The 17483-nt window shown below is 28.3% G+C and overlaps 2 protein-coding genes across 2 annotated transcripts; both read left to right on the forward strand.

Annotated features, from left to right (window-relative positions):
* The first annotated feature begins 2193 nt into the window (after positions 1-2193).
* Positions 2194-4225, forward strand: LOC106778842 (transcription factor LAF1). Its single transcript, XM_014666838.2, has 2 exons — positions 2194-2552; positions 2860-4225. The coding sequence occupies exons 1-2, from the start codon at positions 2402-2404 to the stop codon at positions 3717-3719; spliced, it is 1011 nt and encodes a 336-aa protein (XP_014522324.1). The 5' UTR covers positions 2194-2401; the 3' UTR covers positions 3720-4225.
* An 11383-nt stretch (positions 4226-15608) lies between these two features.
* On the forward strand, positions 15609-16600 carry LOC106778839 (basic blue protein). Its single transcript, XM_014666835.2, has 2 exons — positions 15609-15877; positions 16040-16600. Exons 1-2 carry the CDS (start codon positions 15694-15696, stop codon positions 16237-16239), a joined length of 384 nt encoding a protein of 127 aa, XP_014522321.1. The 5' UTR covers positions 15609-15693; the 3' UTR covers positions 16240-16600.
* Positions 16601-17483: the final 883 nt, after the last annotated feature.

Raw genomic sequence — 17483 nt, forward strand, 5'->3', positions numbered from 1 at the left:
TATATATATATATATATATATATATATATATATATATATATATATATATATATATATATATATATTATATGGCAACGAATTGAAATATTAATACTTGTGTGTTTTATTCTACAAAATTGATCATATTGGCTTCAAGAAAGTTGTCCACTTACCAATATGACGAAAGAGGTATTTTAATGAGTTTATTTGAACTTATAATAAGATACACTCATTTTTAAGTTATTTTTTATTTTCTTTCATTAATTAAACTTTGTTTGAATGATGAGTTTTTTGCTTTCTAACGTCATGTTTGTCTCTTTTTCTACATGTATAAAAATGACTTATTTTTCGCAGAATGAATTTAATATATATGCTTGGTAATTTAAATACTATAGAGGAACAATTATGTTAAATTTTTTTAGGGGTTTATATAAAACACAGTGTAATTCTTCTGATTTTTTTATAATGTGTGTGTGTTTTATCCCACAAAATTGATAAAGTGTTGAAAGAAAATTTCTTACCTACCAATATGAGGCAAGAGGTATCTCAAAGTGTTTTAATTCAACATATTATTACAGTATATACATGTTGTAGTTAATTTTTACCTTATTTTATTAAACCTTATCGACCTCATCATTTCAGTTTCATTGTTTAATTTATAAGTAAGCTCTGAATAAAAACTTGTGAACTAAATACTTAATTGATCTGTTCATCTAAATTCCAACCACACTAAATGTGCATGCCTATATATATAATATGTGTGTATATTTTTCCATGTTAATTTTTAGACTAATTTTTGGCCTTGTTTATAAGTTTAGTTTTTAGTCTCATTTGAGTCTTCTTGAACAACTCGTAGAAAATATTAGTTCTTCTGTTACTTTTAAAAATATAATTATCAATCGATGGACATGGTATTTCTTATCATACATCATTAAATTTGTCGAATTAGTGTATAAAAACCTACAGACATATAATTTTAGTCTAACAGAAATTTAAAAGTATTAAAGTATTTTTAACTTAAAATACTAAATTAAAACTTAAAATATAAACAAGAGGTAAAAATATATTAATCAGAAAGGAATTATTTTTCTTTTCAATTAGGTATTTTAAATTTCAGTGCGTCTTGATTGATAATAGTTAAACTTTACTGTTTATATAAATATATTACCTTAAACTATTTGTTTTTCAATTAATTTTATATTTTATCTCCTTTAACTAATAAAGACAATTACTATAATTTTATCTCATGTAATCCTTAAAATTTATCCTTTACAAATTTTATATTAATTTTTTTATTAAAAACTATGTAAAGTAACAAAAGGAAAATTTTCAATCCTTTATTTATTTAAATCCCGATAATTTATTTATTCTATATTTATATGAGATCACTTTTCCAAACATTAGAATATAATAGATTCAGAAATAAATAAACAAAGACTTTTTTTTATTGTTTTTATAAATTCATATTTATGGTATATTCCACACATGAGAAAAATAAAGTGTACTGAAAAGGATTAATGAGTGATAGGTATTTAATACAAATAATTCAGCTGTAACAAAAAAAAAAGAATACTTATAGGAAAGAAAAACGAATTTGAATGCAGTTTAAGTTCAAGGTATTTATTTATGAAAAATATGAAATGTAAGGATCAGTTTAAATGAATTTGAAGTTCACAAATCTAATGAATGTGATAAAACTTTAAAATAAAGATAAGTTTAACATATCTATTTATACTAAATTTAAGAGATATGAATACTATTTACTTTTCTTTTTTTTTTAATGAAGTGCAAAATCAATAAGTTAGTAACTAATAATATAGACAGAAATATGCAATTGATCATGTAGAATAGAAGACACAGAAAAAGGTGTGCTGATGAGCATTTATTATAGATAGAAATATTTTGGAAGGATATTATTTAGCATAATAATATTTGATGTAAGAATGATAAAATGTCCAACAACTTAGTCTATTGATATTGCTTAGAAACTGCTTCATTTTATGAATGATGTGGGAAATCAACCACAGTCTTGGATCAAGGAGAGACGTCCCTTTAGTAAGAACTATAGGGTAACCAAACAAGTGGATTTGATTATTAACGTGGTGAAATGGTTTATATAATAATTGAGGGAATTTGAAAAGGAACGGCAATAGGAATTTTCATTTTTTTTGTTTTTCTTGTTAAAAGCAAAGAGGATTTTGATAAGGTCTCTATTTAAGAACATGTTCACAGGGCACAATCTGTCGTGTGAAGACAACAAAAGTGACTTACCATCCACAACCCTAAACCAACCCCTCCTTCCTCCACTTATATATCTTCTTCCTCACTTCTCTTTTCTCTGCTTCATGTTCAAGATTTCTCGCCACCATAATATCTCCACCCTCAACCTCCATCCACAGTAACCGTCTCTCTTCTTCATTCCATGGAGGATTCTTCAGCAGGTGAAGACCCTAATAAGACTTGTCCCCGAGGCCACTGGAGACCTGCTGAGGATGAAAAGCTTAGACAACTTGTTGAACAATACGGTGCTCAAAACTGGAATTCAATTGCTGAGAAGCTTCAAGGAAGATCAGGTATATATCATATCATTTACTTCTATATATCTCAATCTCTCATAAGTCTGATTCATTACCACCAAGTTAATTAAAAATCTTAGTTAACACTGGAAGATCTAATTCAAGGGTTTACTATTGATTACCTTTAATTAATACTACTGCACCTCGCTAGAGCCAACTTGATTCATTTCTTAAGCACTTTATATTTAACATCTGTATACATATATAGATAAAGTTGTTAATTATCTGCATAAAAATTGTGCATGTCTCTGTGTCTGTGATTCATAATAAACCTTAATCATATGATCATATTTTGTTTCCTTAGGGAAAAGTTGCAGATTGAGGTGGTTCAATCAGCTTGACCCAAGAATCAACAGAAGACCGTTCACGGAAGAGGAAGAAGAGAGGTTACTCGCAGCTCATCGAATTCACGGGAACAAGTGGGCTCTCATAGCGAGGCTTTTCCCTGGCCGAACTGATAATGCTGTGAAGAACCACTGGCACGTTATAATGGCGAGAAAGCAAAGGGAACAATCCAAGTTATGTGGGAAAAGAAGTTTCCAAGATGTTTACAACGATTCCAACACGTTCCTCGAGAAGAGAACACCACACTCTCATCAAGACCTTTTGTTTGGTACGAGATTTGGGTTGGAGAATGGAAGATTCTTTGACTTTCGGAGCCTCGATAATAATAAGGATAATAACAATAATACGACTGCTAATAATAGGATAGTTGCAGATGCTACTCCCTCTAGTTCTCTGGCGTCTTGGAATTTTGCTTCTGTGCCAACCACCATAAACGGTTCTACTGTAATGGATAGAAAAGGAGGGAGAGAATATTTCAACAGTTCTTCTTGCTCTTCTAGTGTTTATCTCTCAGAATGTTCCAGAAACTCAGATAGATCGTTTCTTTACAGAATTTATCCAAATCCTGCATTCTCTCTTCCCAACTACAAGAGGGTCGTTCCAACAAGTCCTTTTAGTTTCCTTGATTCTGATAATGATGGAAGGATAAAGAGAAACTTTTTGATGAGTTTTTGCGATAACAACTCATCCACATTCACCAAGTTGAAGGCTTCCACAGAGAAAGATCACCAACAACAAACACCTGAAGATGAGACCAATATCGAATCCAAACAAGTTCCTTTCATTGATTTTCTTGGTGTGGGTGTCTCTTCATCATAATGACCATTCGATGGTTTAATTATTTAACCTCGTATGATACATCTATGATTGTAGTTTAATTAGATTTCTAGTATTCANCCTCCATTATGAATTCTAGCATTTAGCAAATAGCAATTCTAGTTTATAGTTTTGCAAAAGGCCATCGTAATTATGATGAGGCCTTTCATCATCAGGTTGTGTTTAGAGTGAAAATTTTCCAACTTTTTTTTTTTTTTGTTTATAACTTTAATGTTATTTCCATGTCCCCGTCTGAAGAATAAAGCTTTGAGTGTTGATGATCTGATTAAGGGTGGTGATTAGTGTGAGACGCACGTTTGCTGCGCGAGGCTTGGGGTAAATATACCCAGTAAGTGAATATGGTATTCAAAATTTGCAGACATTGATCACTACAATGTCTTGTCTCTATTTTTGCAATGGCAACTTCGATTCAAAGCTCACTATATGAATAAAAGTAGTGGCAGATATGCAGCTATCTTTTATGCCTATATATATACACACACATACTAATTGCGAGATTGTGATCAAATGTTGGTGTATCTTCTTAATGAATGCAATGCATGCATTAACTCTTCCTTGCTCAACAATTCANGAGATTGATGATGATGCCTGAATCTTAGTCATTGATGCTTTGTGTTTATTGTAGAATCTCTTATAGGAAAGTTAGTAGGTAAATCAGATTAAATTTAGTATAGCGAAGCTGACTTTTTATGCTTTTTTTTTTTTTGTAATTATGTTATTATTATTTTTGTATATGATAACTACACTGATAATAGTTAGGTTAATTATAACTACACTGAATTAATGATTTTAATAATGATATCTCTTTAGTTGTTTTATCAGTATGTTAGAACACCCAGAGTGCTTTCAAAATTATCATTCTATTTTTCATAAGACTATTTTTTGGTATGTATTATTTATTATGATTTATAAACACGCAATAATAGTTGAAAATTAATTCATAATAGAATTAAGAAATTGCTAGATATATATTGTTTGTATTGATATTCTTGCAAGACTTCTACCTAGATAACTATCGTAAGTGCAGTTATCAAATTCGTTTGTTTTGTAGGCTGATCCATCATATTGTTATTTATTGCAAGATAAATTCATATGAGTTAGCAAAATAATATTATAATTGTAAATGGTTGTGTAATTTGGTGGACAGGAAATAGCTTGGTTATAGATAGTATGTGTCCTTGGAATGCAACAACCGAAATATTCTTTTGCTATTCTTGACATACTTATTCTGACGTAAAATGGTGACTGAAATTAAACAATGACGTCACAACTATCAATTTGGACACATGGCAATAAAATATAAGGCAGAGGAGGAGTATGATTTGAAAAATGATGTGTAATAGGGCATGAATAATGTATACAATATATTTTTATAGTGGGTGTATTATTACGAGGTTTAAATTAAAACCATGTTTCAAAATGTCAATAAGCTTTTGCTTTATTGCAAAACGTGCAAGCTATTCATATCTATTTCACAACTAATTTGTGCAAAAATGTAAATGGTGTGTGTGGGAGAATATGTTCTTTCGTTTCTTACATATCTTTGTAGAAATTCTTGGACAAACAAAATTGTTAACTTAGTTTTGATTTATAATTCAAAATTTATTTGGTGGGACTTACTTCCTACTTTAATATGTGATTTGAATTTCCTATAAGTTATTTATGACTTTCATTTTTAATTAATCTTTTTATTTTTATTTCATTATCACTTTTATTTTTAGAGAGAGAGACTCACTAAATTTCATCAATTTTGATGCTTTTATTTAATCTCTACATTTTAGCCAATTTTCGTTGTTGTTTTAATAGTTCATACTCCATATAAGAACGTGGATTTAAATGAACATTAACACTATAAGTATTTTTATAAGTGTTTTGGTATAGCATTGAGGACATTATTTAACTTTGATGAATTTGTGAACCCAACTTATCTAAAAACATTTCTTCATAAAAAAAAATATACATAACTTGAAAGAGAGATTATTGGTTCTCACTCTCTCCATAAATATTTTATTTTCCTTTCTTTTTAGGTAAAGTATTTCATATATAGACTAATAGAATCTCTTTTTCTTTATATTCCTGATTTTCTTACCCTATATATCTCTTTTAATTTTTTAATTTTAAAATTAAATTTTATTTTATTTTATCATGTGTGTGTATAAAAGCTAAAATACGGGCAACAATACATTCTCTAGCTCAAATGAAAAATCACTATAGGTCACTCAAAGGGTAAAACATAGTTTAAAAGTTAAAACATTTAGTGATGAAAACTATTTCAGGTAATTTTGCGTAAAATTCTGAATTCATATATAATTCCAGTAAACCAAAAAAATAATGTTTAAAAAGTCATTAATATTATCAACAAATCTTAAAGAGAGAAAAAAAATAAAAGAAAAATCACACTGTTTTTTTTTTCTTGTGATGAAAGCAGGGTTGAAGTTGGAAGTAACACTCCTAAATTAACTCATTTAAAATGTGAGGAATTGAACATGTGTCCATTATTAACCAACTACGAGAAAGACAGGTACAAATTTAGTTAGTTCGTCACTCACATCTATAATTGCAAGACATTATTAAATCTAATTTTTGTTGTTCTTATGCCCAACAAAATCCTTCTCACATTAAATTTTTCAAAAAAATTCAATTTTTTTTTTCAACATAATACATTTATTTCTGTATAATGAGTCCAACAAATGCATATTATTATTAAATGAAATATATTTTTTAGTCCCTTAAATATATAAATTTGATTTTACTTTTTTGTATGATTGTTCTAGAAGAGTAGAAGAGGAGTTAAAAAGTTAAAATAGGTAGTGGCGGTAGTTGGGAAGTAGAGAATTAAATAGAGAAAGGTTGGTTTGTGACACGTGTACACACTCATGTCATAGCTTTAACCCATAATTTATGTATAAATAGGTTTTATATTTTTTCTGTAAATTACATCATAGCTTCTAGTCATAGCCACTATCTTAGACATATTTAGCTATGGATAGAAAATTATATGGTTGAATAGCGCTAAGAATTTGTCAATTTCGAAACATAGCCAATCTTCAATCTTACTACTCTTACACTCAAATTGTATACACACTTATTCCTTTACTTTGAAAGGAATTACGTTTTCGAAATGGATAATGATATTTAGACAATATTTTTTTGACAACATTTGAACATTGATTACGTGTCTGTGATTGGTCAAAAATTACTCTACAATAATGTTTATGATTATTATTATTGATTGTGAATTAAATTTTGACCAATCACATATTGACACGTAATCAATGTTCAAATGTTGTCAAAAAAATGTTGTCTAAATATCATTATCCTTTCGAAATAGCCTTAGCGTTTCCAGAATTCTGTAAAAGTTATAATATTGACGGACGGATAAAGATGTGGTGGTTTTGAGGTTTGTTTAAGAGGGAAATAGAATAGTAGTGCCATATATCATCCCATTATAATGGTAATGTTAGAATCTATTTTATTGTTTGAATATATCTCAATAAAAAGATTTTTTTTTCTTTAAGTATAAGTATTAATAATATTTCATTTTTTTTTTCAAAGTAAATGAAACATATGAATAATTATAATTTTATTTTTATTTTTGACCTTTTCTTTTACGTTTGTCTTAATTCTTGTTCTCGTATTTATTTTTATTTTAAATTAAGTAGTCTAAAAAGTTATATTAATTTTTACACCTTTTTATAATTATTTAACTTTTATTCAATTAAATTTGTTATTCTTATTTAATATTTATATAATTATGATTTTTATTTTTATGACATTTGATAATGTAGAAAAAAAGAATATATTTTTTTATTAAATATTTAATGATCATTGTTTAATGACAATCAAATAATAATATTATGTAAGAAAATTTATAATATATCAATTACAATTTAAAATACATTCACACTCTCTAAAACTTTTATGCTGTGTTCGGATGGTAGGATTTGGAGGAGATGATTTGGGGGAGATTATTTGAGTGGATTTGATGGTAATTTTTTTGTTGTTTTTTTGAATGAATTTGTGGGTAATTGAGAGTGGATTTGAGAGTAAAGTATCTGAGAATTAGTGTAAGATTTGATTGATGCAACATATTTAAAAAATTTATTTAATTGGTAGAAATTAAAGATTACCAAAATACTCTTAATAATAAAAGTAATATAAAATTATAATGGTTAATATTATATATAATTGTAAAAATTATTATAAGAAAAAAAATTAAATTTTAACATGAAAAAAAATTGTCTTATTATTATTATTTTATTTTTTTATTATTATTACTATTATTATTTATTATTATTATTATTATTATTATTATTATTATTATTATTATAAACAAATATATTTATGATCCATTACAGCTATGAACTTCATTTGCCACGTGCTGAGTTAAAAACATGCAAAAGAAATCCCAGGTGTGTGTTTGAGTGTTTCAAACACTTACATCTGTTTCCCTTCTATGCAAAGTTAAGAACATTTCCCAGTATTTCATGCAAACAACAACAGAGGGCAACTATTGCTTCTTCATCTTCTTCGTCTTCAAGCATTCATATTCATCTTTAACCATCTTTTTCTTCATCTTCGTATGGACATCAACCTTATCTACATCTCTGCAACATTAAAAATAACAAAAATAAAGTCAAAATATGCTCTTGAAATGGAAGGGCAAATAAGACCTTTAACATTCAATCCCTTCAAATCTCTTCACATCTGCGGGTGACCGAAAATCGATCCATCCCACAAATGCATCGTCGCTTTTCATCACTTTTCCTCTCAAACGAACACAAAAGAGTTTGCATTTCTTCGCTCTCAAAACTGTCTGTTCATGCGAACAGACGCTTAAAGAAATAATTTAAATCAAATCTCACAATAGAATATTATATTATAATAGCATAAAAAAATCAAATATAATGTTAAAGTATTTCTATATTTGACATCTAAACGTTATATACTTTAATTTCATTATATACTTTTTATTACTCACTTCATTATTTATTTCAAATAATGTTAGATTTTTTAAAATATATTATTTTTATAAACCTAATTTGTAATATTAAAATTTGAATGATTTTGAATTAACATGGTTCAACCTAATAAACAAATTTCAATGTCATTTATTTATTTATTTTAAGTTAAATCATGTAATTGGTTTTCATTTTTGTAAGAAAGTCTTTAACTGGTTTTTTTATGTATTTTAATTTATTTTAACTTTTGAAAATTTGATGCAATCAGATTATTTTTGTTAGTATTATAATAATATCATTAAAGATATGTCACATATTAATTAATAATTTTCTTTTAATTCTTTTAAATTATTTTTATTTTTTTAGGAATAAAAATTTATCACATGTCAAATTGATATCATGTCAAGTGACACTATAATGTTACATATACCAAGTATCATTGTTTTAATCATAATTTGGTTTATGTACTTTTAGTTTTTTATCAATTCAATTCTACTTTTTCTTTTAAATAAGACGATTTCATTCTTTTTCAAATTAAAACCAAATTTTATTTTTTACATAAATGGTATATAAATATTTTTATTGAAATTTATATTTTATTAAATACTTTTAACAAAATTAAGTTTATTTAAATTTATATTTTAAATTGAATTTTATTTAAATTTTAATAGAAAAAAATAAAAATTAATTTCAACTAATAAAAAATTAAAATTTGTCTATCAATATATTTTCATAAAATAAAATAAATTATCAAATTTTTTAATTCTTTTAAATAATTGTATATTTTTAAAATGTGTAAAATTTAATAATTTCTATACAAATGTTTGAGTTGGTATAAAATAAAAATTTTATAAATTCAAATGTAAATTTTAAAATAATTTTAAGCAATTTATAACAATTTAAAACAAATAAATTTAAAATTTGAAAACAATTTTAAATAAATTTCAATGTGAAATATAAATATAAAAAAAATTAATCTTATTAAAAATATTAAAAAAAAAGTATCTTGAATAAAAATATTTTTATATATTTATACAAAAATTAATTTTGGCTTTAATTTGAAGATGGTAAAATTGCTTAATTTTAAATAAAATTGAAAGAGAATTAAGACGATACAAAAATACTTAGACTAAATTGATATTAAGACAATAACGTTTGGCTTGACAATGACACATTGCACTACCACTGTCACATTACACTTTTACTACCATGTGGCACGCCATTGTCTTAACACATGACAATGACAAAATCCAAATTATTCTTATGAAATTAAGCCAATTTGGAATTAATATATTGTAATTAAGCTAATCAAATCCCTGTGACTAGATTATTAAATATTCTTTTCTGCATCACTTCACATTCCAAGGCTCTCTCTTGTGTTGTCGTCGCTCCCAATCGTCGTCATGTTTTCCCTCAACCAACAACCTGCTTTCACATTTTCACTACCGTCCTTCTCCAACTCGCGTGTTGTCCCTCCTCTTTTAGTAGTTGCAAATATCCCCTCTCTTCTGGCTCGCATGTTGTCCTTTGGTCTCAACAACCGCGCGCCACCACTTACCAACCCAATTGTCGCCACTTCTTTTTGTTATTCACCTATGTCGCACCGTTGATGCCATGTCTTCAACCAACTCTGATCTTGACTCGTCCTCTTCAGGTAAACTTGAATTTCACCTAAGGCTCATGGTCATATAAAAAATAACATCCCTTTTATGTTAGGCATGAAGAAGGACCACCACGTTATGTGGGTTGGGCTTTTTGGAACTCATGGTGGGCTACCATTGTTCTTCACCATATTATCCCTCAACTTAAGAAAGAATGTTTGGTTATAACCGATGTTAATCACCAACAATGGACCACTCTTGGTTCTACTATGCTCCAATGGATCTACTTTACCATTTTTTTATCTCCTCGCCACTATCATGGAAAAAGGCTTCACGAATATGACTACCTGTAATAGTTTAATTGCCATTTTTCAGGATAACCAGAACTTTCGTTGTTTTGCTCTAGAGCAGGATTTCTCTTCCACTTGCCTAAATAACTTTCCAAAATGTTTCTGAAAATTGTCAACGGCTCAAACAAATATCTGATTAGTTGACGAGTGTTGGCTCTCTTATAAGTAGCCATTATTTGGTTCTTTAGCTAGTCTCTAGTTTGTTCAATCGCTTTTGTGGTGTAGCCACCCTGATCTGTCAAAACAACCCTTTGTCTTCCTTCCTCCAAGCCTATTCTATGTTGACTCTCGAGGGATTTGATCTGGTGAAGATGCAAACAATTGCTTCTCACACTGCCATGCACACTTTAGCCCCATGGGACCCTGATCATTCCTTATAACAATGCTCAAATCGTCACTCAAATAATCGCTATGGGTCATGTTGCAATCACAACAATCAAGGTTGTTGTGGTAAACATAATCAACATAGTGGATCCTGTTCAAATGATTTATTTGGTTTGTCTACTTCTCCTACTATAGCTCATTCTCTATCATGGCAGCCAGCTTAGTCTATTTCTTGTAATCTTTGAAATTGGACTCCTCCTCCTTGTCCTCATCCCACATCTCATTATACTCATCCTACAAGACCTTCGAAGCAAGCCGACATTCTAGGTCAGTGTTCTCATGCCCACATTGCCACAACTTCCTTAGTACCTACCAACATTGTCACTGTTATACACACCATGTCCTTGACACCTTTTAAATGCACATGATACGTGGACACTGGAGCCTCGTCTCACTCAGCGACATCATAAGGTAATCTCATGTCTTACTCTAATTTAAGTCATTTAAATCAGATACTAATTGTCGATAGTGGTCAAGATATTCCAATTCAGGATTCTGGTTACACAATCCTCTATATCAAATCATCATAAACCTCTCAACCTTAACCACATGTTGGACACATTGCATATTATAAAAAATTTAATTTTTGTGCAACAAGTCACCACTAATAATAGCGTTTTTGTTTCATTTGACCCTTTTTGCATTTGTGTTACTAGTTTAAAGAAAATGATCCTTCTTATGAAATGTGATAGTGTTAACGACTTCTATCTTGTTGCTTGTCTTATTTATTTTACTGATCTACTTTTTAAAATAGTATTTAAATTGACTAAATCATTTCCTAATGATTAAATTATTCGTAAGATTTACATGTTATTATGTAAATTTTACTTTTTAAAATTAAATTAATTTTAAAAACCATATTTATTATGACAACATTTCATATCCTCAATACAGTATAATGGCATAAACTCATTCTTAAATTTCAAATCCATTGACATTATCTAGGAAGTTTTAAACAAACCACCAACTGTTTCAACTTCCAACGACATCCATAGGAACAAACAACAAACTCAGTCGACAAGCTGAGAGAAAGTTTTACAGACAAATAAGAGATTGTAATGGTATTTGGTGTTTGATATAACCTTAAATTATTAATTACTATTGATGCATCTCTTGACTTAATTAAGCAAAAGCAAGGTGTGTCAATATTTTTGGCCACCGGCCTGCATCTCTCTTTATAAAGTATGATCTCATATGTTTGATATGATGTATATGTGTTGCTTTTTGACATAGTTAAAGGAAGTAATGAACACAAAGATTTTAACACTAAGTAACGAAATTGTGGACCTAATTAACAGAAAGCACTTGGCTACCCATCTCTCATTTCCATTTAGATGGCTCATCATAATCAGACACATGGCCAAAGCAAACAAAGAGAAGAACAACACAGATCAAAGAAAGAATAATAAGAGGCCAATACAGAATAACTGGTCTCTCTCATGGCATCTCTTTTTCTTTCTTCCAGACTTTCTTTTTTCTTTTTTCTTTTTTCTTTCCATACATTAGATGCACTAATTACATTGAAATCATGACCGTTAAGTACGGGAACTTCAATGTTTTTTTATTAATGAAAGTTATCAATCAAACATATAATATAACCCTGCCAGTTATAATTATTTGTTTATTTAACTTTTCGTTAAAACGATTGATTTTGGGAATCTCATCCACCAATTTTATTTTAAATATTTATTGAAATATGTTTTAACTTTTTTTTAAGATAAAAAAGTTAAGAATTCAGTTTCCAATTAATCAGATAACATTTATACAACAAAGAACCTAAGATACATTAAATTTTGTGTTAATTTTTCATCATAAAAATCTTTTGATACTTTTATATATTTTGTAAGAGACTTATAACATTAGTTTTATGTCCACTTATAAATTTAAACTAATCTTATCTTTAATTAATATGAAATTTCGAACACATATATTTCCTATCAAGATATATATTTTAAATTTGTGTATAGTACTAAACATTAATAGATAATTTGATAGTAGATAAAATAATATACTAAACAATCAATCATATTAAGATAAATTATAACTATGATTCAAATATGTTAAGAAATAGATTTTAAGTCTAACTTAACATTGCAAAATCAGTATATAAAGTGAGGTTTGCATTTATTTATATACTATGAATTGATATTATCTTAAATTAACGTAGAACTTCCAATGTTGATATTCAAAGTATAGAAACTATTTTATTTTTAAACTAATTTAAATAAAGTTTAAATGAGTGAAATATGTATTAATTGTAACCAATCATAGATAGACTTAAATTTGATTAAATCATAATTCAAAATACTTTTTTTTTTTGTTAAGATGGGATTAGAGGTGAGGTCCTATATCGTGATGTTGAATTTTCGAATGCTGAGGTGCCATTAGAGTTTAGGTGAATGTGCTGTGGCTACTAAGGGTTCACTTATTTTAAATTTTACTTAAATTACTTTAAAAATATCGATGTTAAAAATAGTTAATGTGTTTTGGTAATAATAAATAATAATAGTAATAATAATATAATATACATATGACTTTTTTAAAACAAACTAATATAAATATATTAAATAAATTTTATAAATGTTTAAAAAATGTGATATAATTACTACTTGCAAACAGTTCTCATAATTAAATATTATTTTTTGTACATAAAATATCAAAAACTTTTTTTAGGTAATTAATCCTATTTATTACAAAATCAAGTTTAGAACCAAATTTTAGGATAGCAACATAACCTAACATATGGACTATATATTTTTCATTTAAACTTGGTTTATGTATCTAAATAATTAAATACTGTTTGTAAGCTTTCGGGGATCAGTAATTACAGGTATCAAGTGAAATTAACAGGATGGTTTCATAGTTGCTCTCACAGTGTTTCTGTATTATATTTGTAAAGTATGCTTGATGTCCAATTCTAGATAATTATTATTAAGCCTTTGTTGATTGGATTCAACCGTGGCAAACTAGTGAATATTCAAATATAAAAAATGATAAAATAATTTCTTAATGTTCTTCCGGAGGTCCCAAGGGGCAGGAAACCATATATATATATATATATATATATATATATATATATATATATATATATATATATATATAAAAAAAAAAAAAAAAGAATAAAAAATATCTGAACATATTTTAAATATTTTCAAAACTTGCATTAGGAATAATAAATAATAGTAATAATTATAAAATGAAGACATAAATATTTTTAATATGGAAATATTTTATGAAGTAAAAGTTTACCTACACAAACAAGTTAATTAAGTTTTATTAAGATAAAATATAAATACAAGACCAGTGCTTCATCAACCAAAAAATGGTTAACCATAAACTTCTAATATGTTAGAACCATAATTATTAAAATGACTCAATAAATATACAAATTATTTATGATTATACAAATAATTTTTTCTTTTTTAAAAAACTAACAAAAAAACTAATATTCTATTCACTTAGGAAAATTATAGTGAAACAAGATGAGTTTACTAATTTAAACTTTTTAGAGACATAATTAGAATTGTAATAAATTTAAATGATATTTACCTCTCTATCTCAAGTGATGTGTCAAAGGAATATTAAAAAATTTATAAAGAACGAACTTGATGATATCATATAAAGAAAATCATTAAAATGAATAATATAGGAAGAGATATTCTCCAAAGTTGATAAAGGAGAATAATTTATAAGTTTATTTTCTTCAAAAGTTGGAGGAAAAGTTATGTTATTTATGATTTATTATATTCAAATGTCTCTAATCCCGTTTGTGAAAGAAGTGAGGAAGATGGAGAAAGATATATTAGCGGTTGGAAGAAGTGGTGTCCAATCAAAGCTTTGGGCTACACCAACTGTCAGCCAAATTATGCAGTCAATATTCCCATTCCTACTTTAATTTTTGTTTTAATCATTTCTTCTTATCTAAAACCTTCGCATAATCTCCTCCTTTAAGCCTCCAAAAATCACGCCACTACTTTTCCAACTAAATTTATCTCTTTTTTTTTAGGGCTACACTGTTCATTCTCCAGACCCACTGTTCTTTTTCTCTCTTTCATACCATTTATTCATCACTTCCTTATCAACAAAATAAGATATTTCTTCACTTTTGATGAAAGAGAATCTGTTCACTAAATCATACTCATCAGTTATATGAATGATTTCTCAAATTAAGAGTGATAACCTTCAGTTATATAATTTACTTTTATTTATATTTTAAAAATAAAAAGAAAACTATATATTAATTATAATTAATTAACTTGACCAATTCTATTCATAACGAGATGAATTGAGTATTTATTTTTTGATGTAGTTAGTAGAGGCTATCCATCAATTATTAAATTTTCAATGTTGCATTGACGTGTCAGAATTGGAAGGACACGGTTATTAGTTAATTGTCAGACAGACCCCACTTCATCATACAATTGAACAGTTATCATCTTAGTTGCATCTACTTTAATCAACAAATTATTGAATTGACTGTAATTATTAAAGAACAGTCAGTTACATGTCCCCATGTATAAACAAAACAATCTTAATGGCCCATAATGTCACACAATCCATTCCATTATTAAAGGGATAAGCCTCAACCCAACCTTGCAAGCCAACACAAGTAAAGTTCGATTATTTCACCAGTTGTTGTTAAGGTCTGCACTATACAAGAATGTCTCAGGGAAGAGACAGTGCAAAGTCTTTGGTTTTGGTCTCTGTGATTTGTCTACTGTGCCTGTTTGTTCTTTTGAAAGGTGCTAATGCAGCAACTTACACTGTTGGAGGACCTTCAGGATGGAGCTTCAACACTGATACTTGGCCCAATGGAAAAAGGTTCAGAGCTGGTGATATCTTAGGTAAGTAAATTTAATCACCACTCCACACACTGCAAAATGCTAGTTTTAACTTGTTTATCTTTTAACAAAACTTTTACAAAATAATGAAGACTGTAATAGAAAATGTGTTATGCTTATTTCTCACCGTGTGTAACTGCATGCTGAATGTGGTAACTGTTGCAGTCTTCAAGTATGACTCAACGAGCCACAATGTGGTTGCTGTGGATAAGAGTGGATACAGCAACTGCAGAAGTACAGCAGGTGCTAGAGTGTTCCGTTCAGGGAACGATCAGATCAAGCTGGGAAAAGGACAGAACTACTTCATATGCAACTATCCTGGTCACTGTGAATCTGGGATGAAGATTTCCATCAATGCAGTGTGATGCTGTTGAAGACTTGTGGAGTTGAAGTAGTTAATTATAAAATATAGCTAGCTAGCATTACTGAATGTTAGTGTGTGATGTTTGTATATATTAATTAGTGGCAATAATTTTGTGAAGAAAGTAAGTGTGAGCTGGCTGTGTTAATGGTTGAGTTTGGAATGTTTGTGTGGTGGGAGTATGATAATGGTGCATCAGTCACGGGCTCTTCTTATTAGACATTGGATCTGCATATTTTGATGTTATTTAAGTCAATTGTATGTGTTTGTGTGTCGGTGACACAGTGTTTGGTTGTATTAACAAACAAATTTGTCGCCTCAATAAATTAAATTTGCTACGTGACGCCAATAGTTGTTTATTAGAACTAGCTTTGAGCTTTACTCCAACTATCGATGTTGTGTGTGACATAACATGGTTTGAATTTGTGCAAGAGGCATGAAATCCTATAGATACCATGAATTAGTCCAAATATAATATTCATCTTTACTTACTAAGAGTTCCTTGTTTTGAAAGAAATTATCATTAAGCATGGCGAGTTCTTGCTGGTAAATTAGTATTTTCCTTAGCATGTTCTAGATGGGATCCCAATCTTCGATTGAATACTTACTAATTAAATCCATTAATTTCTTAATTATAAATTATAACCTTGGACTTACCAATAAATAGTCACATTAATATAAATAATCGACTAATGGCAAGTTTGAAGTTAATCAGCCAAAACTGTTATATGTATTATGTGATTTTTGCACTAAAACTGTTATATGGGCTTTTTCTTTTTGTGCCTCCCTAATTTTTTTCTTGCACCCAGCTAACTTTTCCCATACCATCCTATTCTTGTTAGAGGTTTTCAGAACACACATTCCAAAAATATTTATCATTCAGGCATCCATTCCAAATTAGAATATTTATATGGTTAGTTTTGACTTTCAGAAAACGCATTCTGGATCGGTAATATTAGTATTCTGAACTGACTATTCCGAAAAACTTTGAAAATAATTTTTCAGAAAGGTTGCTTTAAAAGTTCTTCTTAGATAATCATGCCATAATTATAATATTACTGTTTCAGAATGTGCATTCCACTTTCGAAATGTGTGTTTGGAAAACTTCTATAATAAGTAAAATGAGCATTTTAAAAGTAACTGGGGCTGCACGTAGTAATTATGGAGTTGCAGGAATAAAAATTCTATGTTTTATTGGAATGGGCTACGGCCACGAAATGAAATTGAGTCTTACTCCCTCCACCACCC

Source organism: Vigna radiata, unplaced genomic scaffold (genome assembly GCF_000741045.1).
Source record: "Vigna radiata var. radiata cultivar VC1973A unplaced genomic scaffold, Vradiata_ver6 scaffold_184, whole genome shotgun sequence".
Taxonomy (NCBI): domain Eukaryota; kingdom Viridiplantae; phylum Streptophyta; class Magnoliopsida; order Fabales; family Fabaceae; genus Vigna; species Vigna radiata.